This window comes from Camelus dromedarius, chromosome 6 (assembly GCF_036321535.1).
Source record: "Camelus dromedarius isolate mCamDro1 chromosome 6, mCamDro1.pat, whole genome shotgun sequence".
NCBI classification, from domain to species: Eukaryota; Metazoa; Chordata; class Mammalia; order Artiodactyla; family Camelidae; genus Camelus; species Camelus dromedarius.
The window spans coordinates 1,402,363-1,422,601 of record NC_087441.1 but is presented as its reverse complement, the minus strand read 5'-3'; the positions used below and the strand labels follow the sequence as shown (position 1 = coordinate 1,422,601).

The 20,239-nt window shown below is 62.7% G+C and overlaps 1 protein-coding gene and 1 long non-coding RNA gene across 5 annotated transcripts in view; one reads left to right on the top strand and one right to left on the bottom strand.

The window, feature by feature from the left end:
* The window catches only part of FRMD1 (FERM domain containing 1), a 36,140-nt gene that overhangs the window by 10,605 nt on the left and 5,296 nt on the right, over positions 1-20,239 (bottom strand). For all 4 annotated transcript variants that reach the window (XR_010381172.1, XR_010381174.1, XR_010381173.1 and 1 more), the window contains exons 2-11: positions 9,789-9,900; positions 9,517-9,653; positions 5,743-5,833; positions 3,110-3,189; positions 2,771-2,847; positions 1,606-1,792; positions 1,316-1,471; positions 945-1,010; positions 748-816; positions 328-502 (exon numbers count right to left, since the gene is read on the bottom strand). Coding sequence is in view for 1 of the 4 variants with exons in the window: in XM_031456721.2 (XP_031312581.2) it covers positions 328-502; positions 748-816; positions 945-1,010; positions 1,316-1,471; positions 1,606-1,792; positions 2,771-2,847; positions 3,110-3,189; positions 5,743-5,833; positions 9,517-9,653; positions 9,789-9,876 (1,126 nt within the window). In the remaining 3 variants the exon portion in view is untranslated. The remainder of the gene's footprint in view (positions 1-327; positions 503-747; positions 817-944; positions 1,011-1,315; positions 1,472-1,605; positions 1,793-2,770; positions 2,848-3,109; positions 3,190-5,742; positions 5,834-9,516; positions 9,654-9,788; positions 9,901-20,239) is intronic.
* On the top strand, positions 711-4,246 carry LOC135321463 (uncharacterized). The gene is made up of 4 exons (XR_010381175.1): positions 711-849; positions 3,132-3,558; positions 3,658-3,755; positions 4,103-4,246. It is a non-coding gene; the product is annotated as an uncharacterized LOC135321463 (long non-coding RNA).

Sequence of the window (20,239 nt, the reverse complement as noted above, 5' to 3'; positions counted from 1 at the left end):
CCCAAGCAGCCCCGGACACGAGCAGGCGTGCACGCACATGCACAGTATGCGCGCACAGCCGGGGCTTCCCAGAACCGCCGGGGGTTACTGCAGCCCTAGCCCAGGCCCTCCTCTCCACACCTGGAGAATTCTTCCCCAGAACCCCCAGTACCCTGGCCCCCCATGTTTAGAATCGGGCTCCAGGAGAGCTGGGGGAGGTGGGGTCACCACCACCCCCTGCCAATCCCACGATGGGAAAACACGGTGCAACCCCAGCTGCTGTGCCCAGAGCCTGTGGCCCAGACCCCAGATGGAGGGGGCGGGTCAGGGGCCTGGCCTGGTGCCCACCTTGCACCTCCTCCAGCTGCCGCAGCCGCCGTAACGCGGGCTGCAGGGCGCGGTGCAGCTGGTGGCTGTCGCGGAGCAGGCGCAGCAGGTGGCTGGAGCGCCAGGCGCAGCCCGTGTGGTACACCAGCTTCCGGGCCGGCGGCAGCCCATCCGGCCAGATCTCGAACTTCTTCCCCTGGACAGAGAAGAGAGGGACTTCACGTTACAGGAAAACCACGTGACAGCAGGAGACACGTGTTCTAAACAAGCCAAGCCCCCTGAGGGGCAGCTCCAGAGGCAGGACCGGCTCCCCGCCCGGACGCCCCCAGGCTTGCCTGCACCTCGTGGGTGATGACCTGCCGGTCAGTGCCCTGGAGGAGAAGGCTCTCCTGGGCTCCTGGGGGCTGAGACCCCCCCCCCTCAACCCCATCAGACACGCACCAGAAACGCCAGCTTCCCAACACGGGACCAGGGGAAGTCGTAGAGCAGCTGTGGAGCGTGGTGTACCTCCTGTGGGACAGCAGAAGCGGCCGTGTCCTCAGGGTCAGCCCTCTGGGGGAGGGGAGGGGACAAGGGGGGCACGCAGGGGGAGGAGGAGGAGGGGGAAGGGGAATGGCGACGGGGCCCTGGCGGGTCACCTGATAGACCTGCACTCCTTTGAGGGTCAGTCCGAGAACAACGGTGGGCCGGTCTTCCTTTTTATCCTGAGAGGACATGGACAGCAGAGCGGTCTAGAGCCTGGACCTGGGGTGTCAGGCTCCTTGCGGACCCTCCCTGGTGGATCTGGGGTGCCTGAGGTCCACCATGACCCGGGCTGAGGCGGGGTCTCCAGGCCACTTCCCATTTTCCCTCTAATGCTGGGTGGGCGTCCTGGTCCCAGGACGGCTGTGGGGACACTGTCCCTCCTGTCGGGGGTTGGGGTCCTGGCCACCCTGGGGCCCTGCTCGTTGGGGAGGCGTGCCCTCGGCCTGAACTGCCGCCGTCCTCCTGGCCTCCCCGCAGGCTTAACCTTGTACAGCCTGAAGAAGTGGACGGGCACGTCCTCCAGCCGGCAGGCCTCCCTGATGAAGCGCAGCTCGGCCTCCTTGGGGCTCAGGCCCCGCTGCTCCCGGTGCAGGGTGGGCGCGTGCCTGAGGATGTAGGCGCTGCCCCTCTTGGTGATGATCTGAGGAGGGGCCGCAGGCCGTCGGGCGCCGGCCCCCCTTCCCCGGCCCTCCCCTAGGCCCCAGGGACACTGCCCTGGGCGGGGCACCAGGATGGAGAGAAGGGCCCCCACCGGGCGGAGCGGCAGGTGCTCACCCACTGCGGGAAGTAGGCCTGGGGCTGGAAGTACGGCCCGCGGTGCACCGGCTCGCGGTGGTTGCCCAGGTCGGCCTGCAGCCCGAGGGCCGCCAGCAGGAAGTAGGCCTCCTCCCGGTGGGCGCACTGGGACCGCAGCACCCGCTCCTTCAGGTGGCAGTAGTACAGGTGCCGGGCCGCCTTGTCCCTGGAGGACCCAGGTGGGCTCGGGAGGGGCCGTCCCCCGACAGCTGGCGGCCCCCCTGCCCAGCCAGGCTGGCCCCGGGCTCCCGGCCTCCCTGTGTCCCCCCCGCCCCCGGCCACGGCCCCACTGCCCTCGGGCCCATCGCGATGGTGGCGCAGGTGGACTGGGGGCCGCCCCTGCTGCTGAGAAGTCAGGGGAGCCCACTCGGTCGGCAGGGCTCCTGGGACCCCCAGGACATGGCAGGCCTAGTTTACAGGAGCACGGGCCCAGAAGGCAGGTCCCTTTTTTTCTAATTTTCTAACACGCACAGGGAGCAGGGCTCCGGGGGGAGCAGGCCCGGACCTTCCAACACCAATGGCCGTGACGGGCCCATAGCACAGGGTGGCCACTCCCTCACTCCAACCTGCCCTCCATGCTCTCCCCTCCGTGACTTTTCCAGAACTGTCCACACCATCGCACATGCCCCTTCTTGCCCATCTCTCTGCCCGGGAAGGCTCGGTGGGGCCCCGGCCTACTGCACCTGCTCAGGGATCCTGGGACAGGGCCTGCTCACCAGCCCCTCGTCTGGGAGGGACTCAGTTCCTGGGTTGTCTGGGGAGTCTGTTTGTCCTGCACACTCTGGTGCGGCTCCCTCGAGAAAGCAGCCTCCGGAACTCAGATGGAAGCCCGTCAGGTGTGCCCGCCCAGGTCACCTGTCCCCCCTAGGTGGGACGGCAGCCGCCGTGCAGCGAGAGCAAGAAAACCCCAGCCAGGAGGAGGACAGAGACCCTGAGGCCCTCCCAGCTCATGCCCAGGGAAGCCCCGCCCTGGAAAACAAAAACACCCATGTTGGAAAAAGTCCTGTCTTTCTACCACGGTCTCTTTATGTTTTTTAATGAAAAAGAACGACTGTCCCCACCCGGCCGAGCACCTGCGACACCACATCCCTGCAGGTTGTCCTCGCCCGGGAACCTGCTTGGGTCAGAACCAGCCCACGGTTACCTGATGACCCTTCCGTCCTCCACGTAGTACTGCACCCTGAGGAAGGCCACGAAGGGGGCGTCGGCCCTGCCGCCTTCCTGGGAGGGGGTGTGGGGAGACGGCCGCCCTGAGGCCTCGGGGGAGGGCAGGCTGCCACCTCCGCCCCGCAGACCCAGCCCGAGCCTTAAGCTCAGGTCTGTACTGCTTGCCGGGCAGCTCGTGGCTTCACGTCACTTTGTTCAAAGGAAAAGCCGAGTGAATGTGGCCCAAAACGTTCAAGAGCGTCCCCTGCCCCCAGCGGGCTCCGCACTGGACTCGGGGCAGTGGTTCCCCCCGCCCCCCATCGGCATTTGCACTTACTCTGTGCATCTCTCTCTTCCAGTCCTTGGAGAAGTACTTGCTGAGCTTCTGCTCCAAGTCCACAAAGACGTACTCGCCGTCTGAAAAGAGAAGCAGGGCCTTCAGCAGAGCCGGGAGGGGCTCACGCAAGGCGGCGTCCTGGGGGCGGCAGTCTACCAGCGTGCCGGGGGACGGCGTCCAGGTGCCAAATGCCTCTGGCTTCCCAGACGGTTCCCAGAGTGTAGGGATATTGGCTACGGAGACCTAGATGTTGGACCGAGACGCTGAACTGGGACCGAGGCTGCTACACGCTGCAGACACAGCCTCAGAGGGCGGGGGCAGCGCGGCAAGACACGTCCAGGGGTCTCCCCTCAACCAGCGGTCCCTCTCCCAGCTGTGGAACGAGTCCTTTGAAGACAGAAGTGCCTTAAACCTGGAACCAAATACGGCGACTTCAAGTCAACAATCAGGTGAACGAGCCACACGGGAGGGGGTCACTGGACATGCTTCTTTCTAAATTCTGTGCTCTGTGTTTTTGGAATATTATGACCATGTGTTTTCTTTCCAAGCTGGAAAAAAATGAGATTGTCCTAGTGAGGAGCCTGAAGCCAAAGCCATCCCTCCAGTTACTCTGGGAACCAGGCGACCCGCAGGCCCTCGACAGCAGGTACAGACAGGGCAGGGCTGGGGTCCCGCTAGTGCTGGCCGTGCAGGGGGGACGAGGGACAGGGCTGCCCACGCCACCCAGCAGCCCCGGCCTCAGGAGGTATCTCCAGGTCACCAGTACTCCCCGGGTCCTGACAGGCAGCGAGGCAGGAGGGAGGTTCGCTGTGTCTCCCCATTCTCACCAGGACAGAACGTTGCTCCTGCTGTGGCCTGAACTGTTCCCCCAGATTCACATGTTGGAGCCTCAACCCCAGGACCTTAGAAAGTGACTGTGTTTGTGATGGCTGCCCCATGGCCGTCACATTGTGAGAGACTCTATCTCTCTTTCTCTCTCTCTCTCGATTTCAGCACAGACACCCCCTCAAGCACACACACCCTGCTGTTCGTGCCTTTCTGTGATGACAACTTTGGTTCCATGAGGCAGAAATACGTCTAGAACGAGATGACAGATGTGTGACACTGACACACTTCCTTCTCCCCAAATAAATCAAGCATCTGAGAAACACTCTTTTCCTGACTTGTCGTCTGTGAGGACCCGGACACGGAGCCCGGCATCCAATGGCTGAGAGGGTGGTTCTAGACAAAAAAGAATCAAACTGGGGCAAAGCTACCCATAACTCAGCTCTCCCTGCACAGTGGGGAGAGTCCGCTAATACAAAAATTTGGCAGCACAACCGAGAAAAACAGCAGAAAAGGGGGTTGTCCTGCGCTCCATCCCCTCCCCTGGGGCCAGCCTGGGCGTCTGACACAGAACGCCCCAAGTCCACCCCGGGGGAGCCTGGCTGAGTCTAAATGCAGGAATTCCCATCAGGACTCCACCTTCCCAACCCTAACCCGCCTGGTCCTTCCTCGCGGCCCAGCTTGCTTTCCCCTCTCAAGGGACTCGGTCACCCTGAGATGGAACCTCGGGCTCCAAGGAGAGCCCGGCGAGGATGGGAAACACCCCAGGGACAAGCCCTGCCCCTCATCTCTGTGCCCGGGGCCCTGACGGGTCAGGCGGCCCGACCACAGACCCTCCTCTGCTGGCCACTTGAGGGAACCGACATGGGGAAAAGAGCCGGGACATTGCACAAGGGCCACTGTGCAATGCATTGCACAGCTGACTCTCTTGGAGAAAGACTTAAAAATCTGCAGGACAAGCCGCTATGGGAGGGGCCCGGTCTTCAGTGCCCCGTGTTCCCATCCCTCACTCGTGCCCCGACCTGGACACTGGCGAGCTTGTCCCCCGCCCACTGAGTCTCTCACACACGCAGCCCCTGGGCCACCTGCTCTGTCCCTGCCCTCATCCCCCCATCCTAGGGTCTGCAGAGGCCTGCAGTGGGGGCCACAGAGGGAGCCCAGGACGGGAAGACAAGGCAGGCTGCCCACACCGGGCTGCCAGCAAAGCCACTCAGGGGTTTGCGCACATCAGACACACTGGCGGCCCTGTCAGGCCCGTGGCTCTGCAATGGACCCCTGTGGACCAGCAGACCCAGCCCAGGGTGCCAGCTCCCTGCTCTCTCCAGAAAGAACCAGCGTGAACGACAGTCTGCCCACCCTTGTTCTCCTGAGGGGACTGTGTGAGTGTGCAAGTGTGTGCGTGTGTGAGGGCCAGGATGTGTGTAAGTGTGTGCATGGGACTGTGTGTGAGTGCATGAGTGTGCCAGTGATTGTGGGAGTGTGTGAGTGCATGCACACGAGCGCGTGATGTGTGTGTGTGAGTGTGTAAATGTTCATGTTTTGTGCGTGAATACTTGAGTGTGTGAATGAGTGTGTGAGTGCGTGTGAGTATACAACTGTGCGTATGTGTGAGTGAGCGTGTGTGCACGTGTGTGCTCAGATGCAGTGAGGAGGAGTCGCCCAGACGGCCGGAGTGCCCGCTGGAACACGTGGGCACCGAGGGGCACCAGGCCGAGGCCCAGGGTCTCCTTTGGACTCTCCCCGAGACCACCCACTCCTGCCCAGGGAGGAGGCCAGGGCCTGGGGTCGTCCGGGCTGAGCTTGCTTACTTCTGACCACGCTGAGGCCAAAGAAGTGGGTCTCTCTGATGCTGGTCTTGTCACACACCTGCTGGAAGAGCTCGCGCCCGGTGGCCTGCAACTGCAAAAGGAAAGGGGGTCGGCGCTCAGGGCGCCGGCTGGGGCGGCCCCCAGCAGCGGCGGGCGGTCCTCAGAGCGGGAGACCACCGAGCGCGGCTGGTGCGCTGGGGGGCCAGCTCGGGCTGCTTCCCACCCAGCGGAGGCAGCGCTGGGGTCCCTGATGACCTCCCCAGCTGACAGCATGACGTCCCCCCAGCTCAGCGGGCTGCCCGTGAGAGAATGGTGTGTGAGAGGGTGTGGGGGCCTGGAGGCCGTGCTTGACCCTGGGGCAGGAGCCTGCTCCCTCTGCCCCTAGACTGTGCACTCGGGGCATCCAAGGATGGGGGTGGCGGATGCTCTGTGGCCCCGACCTCGCGTCCCTTTCCTCACCCTAAGCCAGGCAACCCTGAAAGTGGGGCTGGGGCCTGGACACACCTGGAGGGGTGTGTTGTGCATGGGGAGGCCCATGTCCCCTCCAAGCACCCCCTCTGCCCACAAGTACCCCTGCCGGGCTTCAGGCCCCAGGCTGAGCCCCCAACCTCATCACCTTCTCCCTTCTCCTGGTTCCCATGCCGCCCCCAGGCTTGGGAGCAGGTGTCTGTCCTCTGTGCACACACAGGGAATGGCTGCCGCCTGGCTCAATGCAATCTATTATCCAATCTATTACCCCTTATCCAAAAATACTTCATTATGCCTAAATACTGAACAACTTAATAGCAAACACCCCATAAGTGCAAATTTCCAGTTGTCTCCTAATGGTCAGCATTTTTTGTGCTTTGCTGATTTGAATCAGGACTCAGGGAAGGTCCCCGTCCCAGGCCCTTTCCCTGCCCGTTGCTTTGCGGGACACATGGGATCCTTCATCCCGCAGCCGATGTGTCTCTGGGTGGGTCTGGTGCGGTCCTCTGTCCTCCAAATTCCCGCGTGTCTGTGTGTGTGAGGCCGGCCAGGGGAAGCTCAGGGTCACTGAACGAAGACCCACGTACCGCAGGCAGCTGAGGTCCCTGCATAAAATCGCACGCAGCAGGCGGAGCGCGAGGGCCCAGGGCACTGAGCACGCAGCCCCCGGCCTGCTCCCAGTCTCTTGGGACTCCTGTGGCAGGCTTCCTGCTGAGGGACAGATACGCCTGGGGACCAGCGGAGCGCCTGTGGTTTGGGGAAGGCCGACTGTCCTCTGCGAACCCACAGCATCTCCGGTGGTCCCACTTCCCAGCAGTGAGCTCCGTGACGGCCTTGTGGGCATCCATTTAACTGGGTGAGGGACAGCGCCTCAGCCTCCATGATGCATACTGGCAGCAAAGGTCCTCCCAGCCCGCAATTTCTGGACGACTGGATGTGAGGACGTGGTAGAGCTACATACGGGGTCCCCCTCACTGCTAGCCCGTGTGCACACGCCCCGAAAATGAGCCGGCTCCGTGGGCCCCGTGGCAGCCAAGATCCGTGCCTCAACCCAGACAGTTCAGCTCTGCTCTGGCCGCACAGCCCTTCAGGAAAGCCTTACCCTGAATTTCACTGAAGAAACAGGCTCACATGGTGAGGAGGGCAAGGCCCCAGGCCCCCCTCCCCCCCTTCCCCCCAGCCTCTTACTGTGCCTTCCCTGTGGCTTGAGGCACCTCTAAGGATGCAGGGAATTCCCGGAAAACCCACCAATGAGCTCCAGCATCTTGTCCTCAGATGGGGACACTGAAGCTTGGGGGCATTGACTCAAATACAGACACGTGTCCCTGAGCAGAGCAGAGGCTCCCAGGACTTGGACCAAGACCTTCCCAGAAGCCAAGCTGCATTCAGATCTGAGAGGCAGCAGCAGATCAGCCCTGCAGGGACCACCCCACCTCTAAGTGCTGCATTCTCACAAACCACAGTTCTCCCCAAAGAAAATACTCCGTCGGGGGCCAGCCACCTTCCTCGGAGCTTTCCTGTGCCTCTAAACTCACCCGGACGGGCAGAGAAGGTGAGAGCGGGAGGGAAAGAGAGACGGGGAGAGCCCAGCTTCCCCCGACTGAGCCAGAGGCAGCCTGCTGACAGCTGGACACAGGACACAGGTGTTTCCACTTGGAAGTCAGCCGCCCGAGCCCTCTTGTCCCCGTGTTTCCAGGAAGGAGATGCAGAAATATGGCGTGGTTCTCACGGTCAGCAACACCCACCAGGAACTCTCCCTTTGGGGGCCAAATGAGAGGCCCGAGCCCTCCCTGGCCCTCCTCCAGCGCAGAGCTTGGGCTGAAGAGTGGGCGCCCTGCCACCCGCGCTGCCCCGGCTCCCCTGCAGGAGCGGCACAGTGACACCTGCCGTGGGAGCACAGATGGGCCTGGGCCCGGGCCCGGGCCCGGCGGTCCTTGCCCAGAGCCCCGACTCGGCCCCGAGCACTCGCCCAGCCCGGGGCCTGGTTCCCAGCTGTGAGATCAGACTGACGGGAAGGGGCTCGCTGGCCGCTGTGGAGAGGGTCAGGGAGGCAGGGCACGTGGGACGCGGCAGAGCGCCCGGCATGCGGGCCGCTAGCTGGTGCGGGGCGGCTGCGGGGGCCCTGGTGGTAAGGAGGGGACAGGCTGGAGGCACGTGCAGCTGGACCGTGGCTCAGAAACGCCCGGAAGAGCCACGGCAATGGCGCACGGGGGCGCCTGGCACTGGAGGGCCTAAGCCACTTCACTTCCTCTCAGTCCCCCAGCAACAGCGATGACAAGGTCCCAGCTGGCACTGACGCCCCAGAACGCCCCAGTGCCCCGAGGGTCAGAACTGGGGTGCAGGAGGCCCGGATGTGCAGGCTCTGAGTGGCTGAGTCCCCACGCACCCCCCACCCAACACCCACTATGGAGTGGCGGGGGTGCTGTCCCCACGCCCCGGCTCACCACACAGCTCCTCCCGCGAGAAGTCCTGTCCGGGAGGTCCTTTGCGCCTCCCAGGAGTTCCTGTGCAAGGCCACTGCCAACCTGGTCTCTTCTTTCAGTCCCTCCTCCCCCAGGGAAGGAGTCAGGTACTGAGACCTCGTGGGAAAGCCCAGCCATTCAAGATGCCAAAAGGGGACATGGAAGAGTCAGGGGGAGCAGGACCAGGGGCCGCATCAGAACTTAACCCAGCTTCACGGGACTGCATGCCTGCTTGAATGCTGGGAAGCTTTGGGGTCTGGGGACCCCAACTTCTCCCTTCTAACATCGTCACCTTCGTGGGAGAACAGACCTCGGTCTGTGCCTCCCAGCAGGACCTCACGGTCACCTGCAGACAAGGTGGGGACGAACTGACTCCTGTCTCCTGGGTCTGAATCTGGTTCCCTGACCCACTTTAGTGCTTCTTCCAGGTGGAGGACGCAGCCTCCCTCACATCCGCCCCCAGTCAGGTCCCAGGAGGAGGCTCCAGGAGGGACGGGCCCCTCAGAATGACATCAACCCACGTGGACGCAGACCCTGGGAACTGGGCGCTGCTCAGCCCCAGACAGTGGACGCTGTGGGCGCCAGGCTGTGTTCCGCTTGGGCCAGGTCTCAGCCACGGCTACAGAGCAAGAGGGACACACAGTGTAAAAGTGACCAGGGCAAGAGTCAGTTTCTCTACCTTCAGGGCAGCTAGTGGTGGCGGAAATTTAACACAATGCTGTCAATCAAAGAGGGAAGGGCAGTGAGAACACTGGCCCCACACGGTCCCCACACAGCCCCGCTGTCCCCACCGTCACCCCTGCACACATGGCCTGTCCCCACCTCCGCTCTCCGGCATGCTCACCCGCACGACCAGCCGCAGCCGCTCCCATGTGGGCAGCACCACCAGGACATCCCTGTGCTCCGCCGTCATCTCCCGTCCCAGGGTCGCTCCCGCTGGCTGCACGCGGGATCTCAGGAGCAGGATCCCCTCATCGCCTCCTGCGGGAGAGAACTCACTGGGGACCGGGCCCGGGCAGCCAACAGCCTGCGTGCCACCTGGAGGGACAGGTGTCACATGTCACCACCCTCTTCTGCCATCCGTCCACAGGTGGGACGCTGTACCCCCAAACTCACTCAGCTGTAGGCTTCCCAGGGACGGGCGCCTGGCTGAGCTCCTGGCTGGGAAACCCGGCGGCGGCGCCCGGACAAGGTCCAGAGTCATAAAGAGTGGGCCGTGTGCAGGTGGCTGGAACGCAAATAAACACCAGGCTGGCACCGCCTTGCCTCCAGCCGACCCAACCGCCCAGGGACCCTTTGCAGGCTCCGGCCGCAGCCTCCCTGTTCATCTCCTTGGTTCAGGGACTGAATGTCAGGTGCCCAAAGCCCATTACCCGGATCCCAGACCCAGGGCTGCCACCGAGGATCCTGCAGGAGCTGGAGGGGCCGACAGAGCTCAGAGGATGCCTGGCAGAGCGCCCCCCCCACTGCACCCTCCCTCCCGTCCAGAGGCAGCAACAGTGCTGGACCCCAAACAAGGCCCAGTGCAGACCTGCTCTGAGCCCCTTTGGGCCGTGGCCACTGCCTCCTGCCCGGCCTGCGAACACCTGCTGCAGGTGAAGGCGGGGGTGGCAGGGACCATCTCCCACCACAGAGGGTAAGCTGAGCCGGTGAACTGCGACCCCCCTGGGAAGAGCGCGTTAAAGGGCGAAGTCCTCACTTGGCCACAGAACCAGAGAACAACCCCCTTCCAGGGGTTTTGGAGCTGGAAGGCCCAGCCAGCACCCTGGGTGTGCCCATTACTGGGTGAGCCGGGAGGGGTCCCGAGCTGTCCCCCTTGGGAGGGACTGGGGAGGCATTTATCTGACAGACACAGGAGGCTGTGTGAGGTGCCACTGGGCAGCTCCCAGGGAACTGGGTTCCCGCTGTCCCTCTGGGGGTCAGAAGGCGTGGAGAGCAGAGAGTGACAAGGAGGTCTCTGCCTGGCTCTGCCTGCCCGCGATCCCCCATCGGCCCAGCTCTCCATGCCCCACGTGAGTCCAGGACGCCACTGCCATCTTCTCTCTTCAGGGTGGACGCAACACTATTCTCATCCAACATGCGTGTCCTTGCAGCTGGCCACTGAGTGACTTTTTGAAATGTCCAAAGAGCCGGAAAGCAGGTACCAGACCCCCGCTGTCCCCTCAAGTGCGCCCGAGCTGCTCCAGTCACTGGCCTGGGACCCATGACTGAAGGTCACTGGCGTTCCTGCTGACGAAGGAAACTGCCCCTTTCCACGAATGTCCGAGCACACGGGGAGGACTCGAGGGAGCAGCGCACCTCCGCAAAGCACGCGCACATGTGCACACACGCACACGCGAGCACACGCACAACACACACACACACAGGAGCCCTGAGGCGGGGGAGGAAGGGGCACAGGAGTGAAGACTCTGGATACTTAGTCTTGGTCCTCTGTCACCAGATGGGCCTGCCAAGAATGTTCTAGAAATAAAGCCTCTGAAACATAATTCCAGAAAGCACAGGTTTCACAAAACAAGGCAGGAGAGCCGCTCAGCAACAAAGGCGCGCGGCCCTGATATGGGCACAGGTAACAGAAGGCCGAGCCACTGCAGGGACACACGTCTGGGTCCAGATTCCATGAACTCACAGAAAAGGCAACACGCAGAGACGCAGAGAGCAGGCCCGCGCTGCCCGGGCTGGAGGCCGCCGCCCAGGGTGTGGGACGTCCCACAGTCGGACAGTGGAGGCTGCATGTCGTAAACTTGCTAACACACACTCAACTGTTCACTTAAAGCGAGTGTATTTTATAGCATGTAAATCATACCTCAATAGCGCTGTTAAAACACATGTTATAAAATACTGGAAAATCACAGAAACTCACTCAACAGACGGCGCCAAAGGCATCTGCCGGAGGTGCCCCCACCCGGCAGGCGTGTGTGCGCGTGGCTGTGCGTGCACACGAGCGTGCGTGTGCGCGTGCCCTGGGGACAGAGGGCACTGGCAGCCGGCCTCTCCTGCACCAACAGGGGCGGGTGGGCCCTTCCGTGGGCCCCACCTGCCCTTTGGAGGCGGCCCTGAGGGTCACAACGACACATTCTGGGGACAGGGGGTCTGAGTCCGGAGGCCGAGCTGCGTGGCTAGAGGCCTTCCCGCCGGCCCCTGCCGCCCAGCGCGCACTTGCCGCCCCCTCTGGGGCCCCGCACGCCCGGACCCCGGCATCGGGGGGAGAGCCAGGCCTCACGCCACGGCCGCGCCCGCCGCGCTGCTTCCTGCCGGGCTTCTTTCATCCTCACCTTCCTTGAAAAGCAGGCTGGACGCCACTAGCTCGCTCACTGTGCCCGCAGGGGGCACGAGGCCCCGAGAAGCCAAGGGCTGTCCCGCCCAGATCTGCCACCTCTCAGGCCCAGGGACCCTCTAGGGGACCGCTCATTCTTGTGGACCTGCCCAGCGTAACTCCAGTGTCCCGGGCCGACAGATGTCAGCATTTTGGGACGCGCTGGGGTCTGACGGCCGCCCGGAGACGCGGGTGAGTGCGGAGGCTGGGGCAGCCCGGACGTGCCTCAGCCTGGCGGTGGGAGGGAGCTGAGGACCCCTCGCAGCTCCAGCCCGGAGACCGTGGACACTGGAGGGGTCACCCTGCGGGGGTCCCGGGCCTGCTTCCCGGAGGAAAGGCAGAGGCAGCTGGAGGGCTCTCTGCGGACCACGCAGGCAGGCTGGGCTGCGTCGGCCACCCGCTCCCACCTCTTGGCCTCAGTTAAAACCCAAAGTCAAGGGCAGGTTGTGGGAGGGCCGGCGCACCCAGGCCCGTGGCCCAGCCCTCTCTGAGCACGCGCTGCTCTTCCTCAAACTGACCTTTGACTGAGGTTCCAAAGTGACGCCCTGCAGGGAGCACCTGCAGTCTGATTCCTTCTTTATCTGCAGCAAGCACTGCCCACCGCCCCCCACCACCACCACCCTGGTGAAATTGGGGCTCCTAGGCTCACCTGGCACCCACAGGACAGCCACAGGGCACCTCTGGGTGCAACCATCAGGCTAAGATTCAGGGACACAGCAGTGACAGACAAGGAAAGGAATGGGGCCAAGGGACTCGCAGAAGCCACAGGCACCATGTGAGTGGGCTCAGTAGGACGAGGTCCATGAACATTGCGGCCAAGGGCACACTAGGCCTCTGGGCCCTGGGACAGGAACGAGCCGGACACACTGGCGACCGATGGACAAATGCCCCTAGGCCGAGCTCCAACGTCCCTCTCACGTGACATCCTAAAACCAAGCCCCACCCCATAAGCCGCCCTGCCCCCGTTCCCCCGGCCCCATCAGTCCAGTCTGGGAGCCGCAGAGAGTGAAGCTACTGGTCCTTGTCTGGACCCACTTCTGGGTTTGCCCACCAGGACCAGATGCCAGTGTGACAAAGTCCCGAGCTGACTGTCCAGTCATGGGACACCTGCCTTTTCAGCATCCATGCGGCTGACAAAGGGGCACAAGAATAAGAACTCGGGGTAGAGAAGAAACATGCATCTCGATGCCGTGCGCGCTTTGTGTGTGTTCTAATGGAAAAGTTTCTGCTTCAGAGAAATGGATCATAGTGGACAAAATGCTACAAAGTCAAAAAGTTAGCCAATCTAGTTGAATAAGAAATTAAATTAAATTAATTAACCCGAACAAGAAAGGCATCTGAGAAGTACAAGGGAACTGTGAGAACGTGGGATGGGCTGTCCCTCGCCCTCGCGTCCCCAGGCACAAAGATGCAGCTGGAAGAATTCGCTGAGACACAGGAATGCGTAATTGCCTGCTGGTGGGATGCGGACGGGGCAGGGCTGCTCGGGGCCCAGAGTCCAGGGCCCGGGGTCAGCAGGACCCTGTGTGGACACCCGCACAAGGACGGGGACGGGCCTGGGCCCCTTGGGGTCAGCAGACTGGGAGAGCAGTAGAGTGGAGCGTCTCCCCTTTTCTGAGGCCCAGCCCTTTCCAGCCTTTAATATAAATCAATTCACCTGTCACACGTGACACTCACCTTTCACTGTGAGAGCTGCTCCCGGAGCACTGGCGGTGCACCGGCGTTACTCCTGCCAGGAATCAGGGCTGGAGGCCCGGACGCGAGGACGCCCCAGGCCACCCCCTCTGAGCACAGAGCCACAGAACAGGGGTGGGGGAGGCCCTTCACCCACCACCTAGAGCCACACCCCACTCAAGGCCGTGCTGACTGGACCAGCCTGGGAGGTACGTGAACGTCCCGTCCTGAGGCCCTCGGTTACTTTCCCCAGACACCAGTGCTCCTCCGGACCCTTCATTTAAAGGGGTGGAGCAAGACACTGTCGGTGTCCCCCACCTCCCACTTTGGTTAGGGCGCCCCTGTGGACGGAGGCCCGGGCCCCCTCCCAGCCCCCGCTTCTCCTGCACAGGGCTTTGTGCGCCCAGAGCGCGGGCTTGGGAAGCCAGGACTGGGGAGGGGGCGTGCGTGGGCCAGAAGCCCAGACAGAGCGGGTCAGCAGCATGGACAGAATTTGGTGTTTGCTGCAGGACGGCAGGGCTGGGGGTCCCAGGGACAGCTGGCTCTGAGTCGCATGGAGGGCCCCCCTCATCCTACGACAAGCCGGAGACAAAGACATCATCGTCCCCACTGCAGAGATAAGAACTCTGAGGCGGGAGGGGCTGGCGCTTGTCTGAAGCCTGCAGCTGTTACTTGGTGGGACAAATCGGCGTTTGCTCCAGTTGGGGACACGGGGTTCTGCTGCTCAAGCCACTGCCCTCCAGTCACGGTCACTAGATTCCTGATTTGGACACAGAGGGCCCCTAGGATCAACCTCGGCCTTGCTCCTGAGGAGAGAGATGAAATGCAGGACAGGACAGGACAGTTCGGGAGAAGGGAGTTGCAGAAAAGGGAAGCAGTGAGCCAGCTGACTGCAGCCTCAGTGGCCCAGGCCCCCGCCCCCGCCCCCCTCACCCTCCAACTCCCCTTTCAGCCCAGAGAGCAGGTGCTCAGCGTTCCCTCCCTGCCTCCTCCCCTCTGCGCACAAATGCTAGCCTTGCTCAATTTGCCACGACTATTAGTTTAGGATGGAGCTCCCCTACTCCTGCCCCCGCAACCCCTGCCCCCACCACCTGACCTGCACTGAGCCCTGGGGCCCGGGGCAAGAGGCTTGGGGGGGCAGCCCAGACAGAGGGGGCCTTCCACCCCTCACCTCCACTGCGCGAGCCTTCGACTCCATTCAGCAAAGTTTAGTGCTTCCAAATATGTGAGCTAGTTACCCAAAGGGCTTTGGGATTCAGCTGTCTGTCTGTCTGTCTGCTGGGTTACGCATTTCCACCCCTGAGGCCTCCCCCACCCTCACTTGGAACCCGAGCTGTCCCTATGCCGACTCAGGGACACTGGAGCCATAGCTCCAGAGAGAGAGACACGCTTTGGAAAGTAAAATGGATTTTGGCAAAAGACAGCCCCGGTGCCAGGGCCACAGGCTGGGGCCGCATCTCACCTATGAGTCTGTGACGAGCAGGAAGCTGCCCAGGCTGCAGGTGCAAACCCGGACTGGCCACAGGCAGCTGGGCAACGTGGGGAGCGGTCCCTAGGCCTCCCCATTCTCAGCTGTGTGCCGGAGACCGTGGGATAAGCAGCCTGGTGTGTGTGGAGTAGGGGAGCCAGGAGGGGGGCGATCCGCCCCCACAGGGAAGGGAGGTGTTTTCCCACCAATGCAGTTTACAATCTGCACAGGAACACAGGCTGGCTAAGTGCACTTTATTGTTGCTTTTGAACCCTCTACCCATCAGGCATCCCTTCCCGTTTGCATCGGGCAGACCCCACCCCGTGTTCTCAGGTCCTTGGAAGCCGGGAGCCCTGTGGGGGCGGGGGGCCCAGAGGCAGGCGCGGCCGCAGCCACACTGCCGGCAGGGCGCCTCCGGCTTACTGCAGGTGCGGTTCTGCCCTCAGACAAGCGAGAGGACGGCAGAGCCGGGGAGACTTGGGACACGGGGTGCCGGCCAGGCGGGAGGACCGGTCACCCTGGCACTGGAGGGATCCATTCCTTCCTTTATTCTGGAGGCGCCGCCAAGCCCACTGCTGAGCCGCCCGGTGTGTCCCTGTCACTGGGAAACAGAGACAGCCGCTCAGCCCCGGCGCTTCTTTTCCCTCCCACCCCAAGTCCAGACAGCAGCAAATCCTCATGGTTTTATCTTCAAAACTCCCCGGCACCTTCCGATAGCGCTCCCCGCCTCTGCCACCTGGTCTGCACTCACCTCCAGTGCTCCCAGTCTCCTCTTCTGGCCCACCCCCACCTGCCATTCTCTGCTAAAACAGAGAGCAGCTCACTGCCCTCCAGCTCAGGGTCTGAGGACGCTTGCATCTCTTGTGCAGGAGAAGCTGGAGTCCTGAGTGTGACCTTGGCCTTCAAGCCCCTCCAAGGGTGGCCCTGTTTGCTCTCTGGCCTCCCCACCTTCCTGCCCCTGGACCTTTGCACATGCTCCTCCCAGCACGTCTTCCTGTCTTGTCCCTGTACCGTTCAGGAACTAGCTCGCACGTCTCATCACGGGGAACGCCTGTCCCAGCTCCCGGCTCTGGGCATGGTTTCACCACTTGCATGTGTGTTGTCTATCTCTCTCCCCCGGAAGGAAGCTCCACAGACTTGGTCACTGCAGTCTCCCCAGTGCTTCAGCCCCTGCCCAGAGCAGCCCACGGCCCACTGTATGTCCCCAGCCACACATGTGGAGTTAAAGACACCCACCACATGCCAGGAACATTTGCCAGGTTGATCCTTAGCAATCCTCGCACGGGGGCTGTATCTCCATTTCCCAGACTTGCACACTGAGGATCACCTGGCTCTGGAATCAGGTCTCCTGGTTTCTACCCAAGGCTGAGGGGGAGGCCCCAAAGAAGCCGCAGCCTCTCCCAGGTGGCCCCGGGGCCGCAGGTCAGGTCCTGCACTGCCCTGGGCTCTGCGGGAAAGGGGCCCCAAGAACCACAGAGGTCACTGTCACAAATTCAAGGACTTGGTGGAAAAGACAAAGTTACATCCCACACTCTCTCCCTGGTTAGTGACGTATGGAGAGCCTGGGGCAGGCCCAGCAGGATGACTGCCTTTCCAGCAAGTTCCCTGGTGCCGCTGAGGCCGCTGGTCCAGCGCCGCGAGAGAACCGGCGTCCCAGAGCAACGCGCAGACCCAGCAGGCGCCCCCGCCTGACGGAGGGGCTGTGCCTCTACGATTTCACTGCAGTGCAAAGGGGACTCGGATATGAGCGGGCTCTGAGCTGCACCCCCAAGTCTCGGACTGACTGTCTCGAGGGCCCAGGCCTGTCCCTGCCTGTCTCCCTCACTCCAGGCAGGCGTGCTGTCACCAGGAGGCTGTGTCTGGAGTGGCCAGTCCACGCAGAGCCGAGCATCCCCGTGTCCACCATAGGCCTTGCCCGTGTGTCCGCACCTCTTGTGTCGTGTGCTGTGACTTTAAACAGTGACCTCAGGGCTTGTTGTCCAGTGAGGGACCCGCTTAGGGGCACCTGTGCTCTGCAGACCGCATCCCCTCCCAGCCACCTGCTAGCAGGCTGCCTTGGCAGCTAGTTACCTCCTCCAGGCTGGCGGCCCTTGAGAGCTCAGCAGAGCCTGACCTTCCCTTGTTACGTCCGTCTGTCCTTCTCAGCCGGGCTGCGCACCTGGCGTCTGTCCTTCCACATTGTCTCTGAGCACAGTGAACTTTACATTTCGCTTTCATATTCTGTATTTATGCTTAAACCTTCCCACATGCTTTCAGATACACAATCCCGTACGACAAGAAGGCTCATGTTACTTCCCTTTCACAGCTGGGGAAAACTGAGGTCCAAAAGGGACAAGAGAACTGCCCAGGAACAGAACCATCTCTGAGACCAGAACCAAGGCACCAGCCAGGGCTGCACACACCCCCGCCCCTCCCCACAGTGCTGCGGTGCTGTCTCTAACAGGCCAGGGACCTCCCAACCCAGACGCCCAGCGCAGGTCCTACGCCTGGCCTGAGGGGTTTGGGCCCACGCGGGACCAGGGACGTCTTGGACGCCGACCCACCGAGGCGCACAGAGCGGCAGCGCGTCTCCGGCCCCTGCAGCAGCAGAGAGAACGAACAAAAGGCGAGCCTAATGCAAGGGGAGAGTGGCCGGTTTTTCTGGACTTGATGTTATGAATTTACAAACCAAGGGTCAAAACCCGGAGAAGGGGTTCTGAGCAGCAGGAAAAGTGAGGACTAAGCTCTAAGATGCCCACAGATGGCCAGGCACCCGGTGGAAGGAGCGCCCACATCAGGTCCTTCTCTGCTCGGCGATTCGGAGAGGGGACGTCTCCTGCGGGGGCAGCAGTGTCCTCCTGCTCAGCTGGCCGCCCAGGCACTGTGGCTGCAGAGTTGCCCTGTCAACTGCTTACTGAGTCAGTGAGATAAAAACCTGAACTGGGCTTTCTAGCAGTCAGGAGCCCACAATATGGAAAGCACGGTCCAGAGGAGAGTCTGAACCGCAGGGCAGACTGGCCCAAGCTGCAGCCGACCTCCACCTCCCTCTGTGGGAGCCGGGACACGGGGCACCCAGGCGGCCGGTCTCCCGGCTCCGACACCGGGCCCTTCTGCTCGGCCTCCCTCTGCTGAGGGGGCGTGGGCCCCACGCAGAGAGCCCTGAGCACTCTTCGTCGGAGCCTCTGACGCAGCCCGGGCCCAGCCGAGGAGCTGAGCCTGGCGCCTGACTTCAGAAGCAGGGAAAGCGGCAGCGGGGGCATCTGCACCTTGAGCAGCTTCAAACGTGCTATTGATCCACATTGTTGTGAATGACAAAGAATCAAGAACAATTTCAAATACGTGCGAGCTGCAATCCAACAGTATCAGGTTGAATTTTTAAACACACACGCACACACCCCCCCCAGCATTCGTGAAACGTCACTAGTTTAAGGAGCAAGGCCAGAGGTGGGGCAGGAAAAGGCAGGTGGTGACCAGTCACCCCAGCCAACAGCCCCGTCCCATTTTCAGGACGCAGGTCTGGTTTCTCCAAACCCTGGTTATTTTCCGAGGACCCTCCATGTCCTGGTGGCACGCAGACGCTACCCCGAGAGCTCTGTCTCAGGGTCTAGCACAACACTGTCCTTTCCAGAACCCGAAGGACGAACCACCACAGCAAACTCTTGACTGACTCAGAACTGAGGTGCATCTGGACACGGCCTCTCGCCTCCGGGAGAGGCGCAGCCCTGAGATGGGGGTCGGGGGGTCAAGGGTGGGTGGGGTGACCTGCGGGGAGGCACGTGGAGCACCCCTCATCAGGGTCCAGTTCATCCAGTTAGAGCCAGTCACCTGGCAAGACCTCTGGGAACGGAGCAGACACTGGGAAGACGGACAGACGCCCAAGTGAGCAGGTGGGCTGTGGGAGGGTGGGAGGGGGTCGTTCACTCCAAAGATGTGCCGCGGGCGGGCGGCTGGGTGCCCAGGCCGCGCGGGCAGGCCTGCTAGCTGTCTGGAGCCTGGGGGTGGGGGTGGGGGTGGGAGTGGGGGTGGGGGTGGGGGTCCCCAGGAGGGGAGGGAAGTGGCTGTAGCCTTCAAGGTTCCTAGACTTTGTTGAGTAACACTTGCCAGACCTTCTGAAGCCCCGGAATAAAGCCCTTTCAAATGCGCTTCATTCCTCAGGGGATGGTGGGTGTAGCAAGGGGGGCGGAGATGCCCCGCACCCCCGATGACTCTGAGTCGGGTGAAGGTGTGTGCTGTGCCGTCTGCCTGAGAAGGTGGGCCCTGGGACTTCTGAACCTGACTTGTGCGCTAGCCCCAGACACCGAAGTCCCCAGGCAGAGGAGGGTTCAGGGCCCCACTTCATGGAGCGGGAATCCCACACCCCTGGTGGAGGGGCACATCCTCAGAAAGTGGGGGACCCCAGAGGGTCTCCATTACCATTTATTTCGAATCTATCACATGGCCCAGACTGCCTCTGATCCCTACCAAAACCCTGCAAGGTTACTGGGAGGGGCCTGCAGCTAGCGCCTCGGTGCCCCCATGTGCCTCTCCCATCGCTGCTCCAACTTAGAGGCGCACGCTGTACACCGGGATCAGGAGCGCACACACGCCGGTGGCTCCCGCAGGAAGTGGGAGGCCCGCAGCGTGCCCTCACCTCAGCCCAGGCCCCCGTCAGGTCGGATGGGCCCTCAGCCTGGCTGCCCTGAGACCCGGCTTTAGGCCTCCAGGGGTGGTAGAAGCAGCCGAGAGGACGTGCCCACTGGTGACCACAAGCTGGCCCCCGTCACCGGAGGCCCTCTCCCCGCCCGGCCTTGGAATGAGGCTCTGCACGCCCCCCGGTCCGTGCACGAGGAGTCGCGTCCGGGAGGTGGCCCCGGGCCAGCGCTCTGTGGTGGAGGCGGCCCAGAGGTGAACGCGGGCAAGCCCATTGAGGCCTCTGCACAAACCTAAGACCCTGGAGCGGCGCAGGCCTCGTCGCCTGCTGCCACCAGGACAAGCCTGCACGTAAGCCCCCCCGCTTATGAAAGCTGCCGCCTGCCGCCCGGAGCGCCTCCCTCTTGTGGGGTCCCCATGCCCTCCGCGTCCTCAGCCAGTTTCAAACTTCACCAGGAACCTCCCGAGGACACAGTGCGGGTCACATCCCGGTGAGCCGCTCCG